Raw genomic sequence first — 2,686 nt, forward strand, 5'->3', positions numbered from 1 at the left:
TGCCTGCCCGCCGGGTCAAGCAAGTTAGGCAGGCGGCTTGACGAGGCTGACCTTGGCATAGTTTCTCCCATTTTCCACCATATCTCTGGTCAGCATGGCATGCTAGCAATCTTCCACATTTTCCAGTACCAGAGAAGAACTAGCTTGCCCCTCAGCTCTCCCTGCATTGCATTGCACGAACTGGACACATTCAAGCATTTGCTGATGATAGATAGAGCAGATGGAGAAGAAATCAAGCAAGCAACAGACCTGATGAGGAGCAGCATTCTCAAATTTATTACAGGACAAATATGAACACGTACCGGAGTCATAGTACTAGCATTTCCCCATCTGTGATAGTATACATGCATATATGTACATCTACCATAGTACACTGTATCAAACAAAGCTAAAAACATCTATGAAAGAGTTGCAAAACTTACTAGCTACTATCACATACTACCTCCCACGCCCTTCCGGGGAGACGAAGAAGACAAACCCACACCCTTCTTGCTACTAACTGTCTGTAAAAACTAGTATGGAAGTAGTAACAACTATCGTTGCCATCCCGCATTGCGCTGCACCGGCCTCCTCGTCCAGAAGCGCAGGGGTGCGGCGGCAATGGGGGCGCTCGTTATTGCTAAAGCTCCTTTGCTTCTTGTATAGAACAGAACAGAACGAACTATAGTACGTAGAAGAGGTAGATACGGATGTGTATGCTACAGTGGTAGTTGTACCGGCGGCGAGGTGCGCGAGCTCGGGTTGCTCTGCTCTAGCAGAGACTAGAAGTCGAGCATGAGGCTGCCGAAGGGCGAGCGGTGCGGGATGCCCTTGCGCCGCTTGGCGGAGCGGTAGCTGTTGGCCGTGGCGGTGGCCGGCGGGGTGCACGGGGTGAAGCTCTGCACCACGCTGCTCTTCTCGCTGCCGCCGCTCGTGATGGTGGACGAGTCGTCCGAGTCAGACGCCACGGCGCCGGTCGTGGGCTTCTTCAGCTTCCTCTTCATCCCGGCGGCGTGCTTCTTCCGGCCGCGGTACTCGCCGGAGGTGCCCACGATCTGCCACACCAGAACAATTAATAACAATGCCGATGCGTAGCACGAGCGAACCAAAGTGAACTGAAGAAATCTTGGAATGAACATGCGTTGACTAGTCGACTCTGCGGTGCAGTAGCGCAGTATTACCTTGCATCCGAGCGAGCAGAACCGGAAGGTGTCGAGCAGGCTGCGCTCGCAGACCTCGCAGGTGTTGGTGACGCCCTTCCCCGGCCTGGGCTGCGGCCTTTCGTTGAGGAAGACGACGCGCGCGCTGTTGATGATGTAGGTCTGCACGCCGGTGATGTCCAGCACCTTCTGGATCTCCGACACGCGGATCACGTCGTGGTACGACGAACGACGTATCTGCACAACACGCATCCAAACAAACATGCATCGTCAGAGTCAGAGAGAAGCTGGATAGATGGAACAGGGGCATTTCTCATGCCGATTCAGGCAAAAGTTGGTTATCCCGCTCCTCGGATGTTTCCACTTTGGAATGCGTGTGGGGGAAGAGAGGCCGTTGGGAGCGGGCAAGATGGAGCAGCTACCACAAAACTAGCTTAGAGAGAGAGAGAGGCAGAGAGGGACTGTTGTGTTCCGTTTGAATCAAGAAGCTTCCTCGCCCTTTTGAGAAACAGGGGCATGGAGCTCGCTGCCGTTCCTTGATGTGGAAGAGAAGCTCCAATCGAAATGGCAAGCAAGAAAAAAGCAAGGAAGAAGAGCATGGTGTGGTCACGCACCTGGATGGCGTGGTGTCCGTGGTGGTATGCGAGGCACTGTGAGCATAGCGCGCCGCTGACGCAGTCGAGGCAGTACATGTTGCACTCGCACTTGTGGGCGTCCGCGTGCATCTTGCATTGGCCGAAGAAGCTGGTGGCCAGCAGCGGCTTGAGCCACGGCGGCCAGCGCTGGTTCTCCGCCTCGTCGCCGCCCTGCCGCCATTGATTAGTTAGTTAGCAGAGGTGTTGAGCCAATAAAACCAGGATGCAGAGCATTTAATGGCGCTCCGAAAAACAAGAGAGCAGGGGAAGAAGGGAAGAGGTTGTACAAGTTACCATGTGGTGGCCGCCTCTGGTGTTGATTCTGAGCAGCAGAGGCGAGTCATGGTGGAATGCCATTTCCTTTGCAGGAACCCAACAGAGCAAGGTGCGGTGTGAAGCAAGAAGGTATGAGACAGAGCAAGCTAGGTGCAGAGCGAGGAGAGGAGCGGAGGATTTGAGGGAGGAAAAAGCAGAGGAAAGAGGGAAAGGGGCAAAGAAGTGGAGGCAGGGGAGAGCCGAAAGAGGTCTTTGTAGAGCGGGAGGAAGAAAGGCTGCGAGTGTCACCCTAGGTAGAGAGTGGTGGTGGTAAACCAAACCAGCAAGGGTGGATTGTTTTCAGGGGAGCTTTGTTCCGTAGCGAGGCCGCCCCGTTCGGTCTTATCTTCTCCCTGCCGGATCCGGGCCGTCAGCGCATACCCGGTGGCTTGGACTCCGTACCCTGCTGCTGCTCGCCGCCTTGAATTGTCACGCTTCAGTTCAGGCGACGGAATCTAGTCTTCCATTAAAATTACTCAGTACACTGTTGCTTGGTGGAGCAGGGAGTGGCCGTGTGGCTGCGTGCACGGACTCTGTGCTGTCCTGTCGAGAAGAGGAATTCACATCTCGGCGCAACAGCGGCACACCATTGGTGGC

General features: G+C 54.9%; 1 protein-coding gene across 1 annotated transcript; it reads right to left on the reverse strand.

The window, feature by feature from the left end:
• Positions 1-232: 232 nt before the first annotated feature.
• Positions 233-2,369, reverse strand: LOC127336575 (protein RGF1 INDUCIBLE TRANSCRIPTION FACTOR 1). Its single transcript, XM_051363403.2, has 4 exons — positions 2,069-2,369; positions 1,754-1,945; positions 1,161-1,376; positions 233-1,034 (listed from the first exon to the last, which is right to left on the reverse strand). The coding sequence occupies exons 1-4, from the start codon at positions 2,129-2,131 to the stop codon at positions 762-764; spliced, it is 744 nt and encodes a 247-aa protein (XP_051219363.1). The 5' UTR covers positions 2,132-2,369; the 3' UTR covers positions 233-761.
• Positions 2,370-2,686: the final 317 nt, after the last annotated feature.

Source organism: Lolium perenne, chromosome 2 (genome assembly GCF_019359855.2).
Source record: "Lolium perenne isolate Kyuss_39 chromosome 2, Kyuss_2.0, whole genome shotgun sequence".
Taxonomy (NCBI): Eukaryota; Viridiplantae; Streptophyta; class Magnoliopsida; order Poales; family Poaceae; genus Lolium; species Lolium perenne.

What these genes read in the sequence shown, in the direction of transcription:
- LOC127336575 (XM_051363403.2), bottom strand. Translation starts at nt 2,131, where the DNA reads ATGGCATTCCACCATGACTCGCCTCTGCTGCTCAGAATCAACACCAGA. An exon ending in ACGGACACCACGCCATCCAG is followed by an intron (nt 1,377 to 1,753) that starts GTGCGTGACCAC and finishes CGTGTTGTGCAG; the next exon opens with ATACGTCGTTCGTCGTACCA. An exon ending in TCTGCTCGCTCGGATGCAAG is followed by an intron (nt 1,035 to 1,160) that starts GTAATACTGCGC and finishes CTGGTGTGGCAG; the next exon opens with ATCGTGGGCACCTCCGGCGA.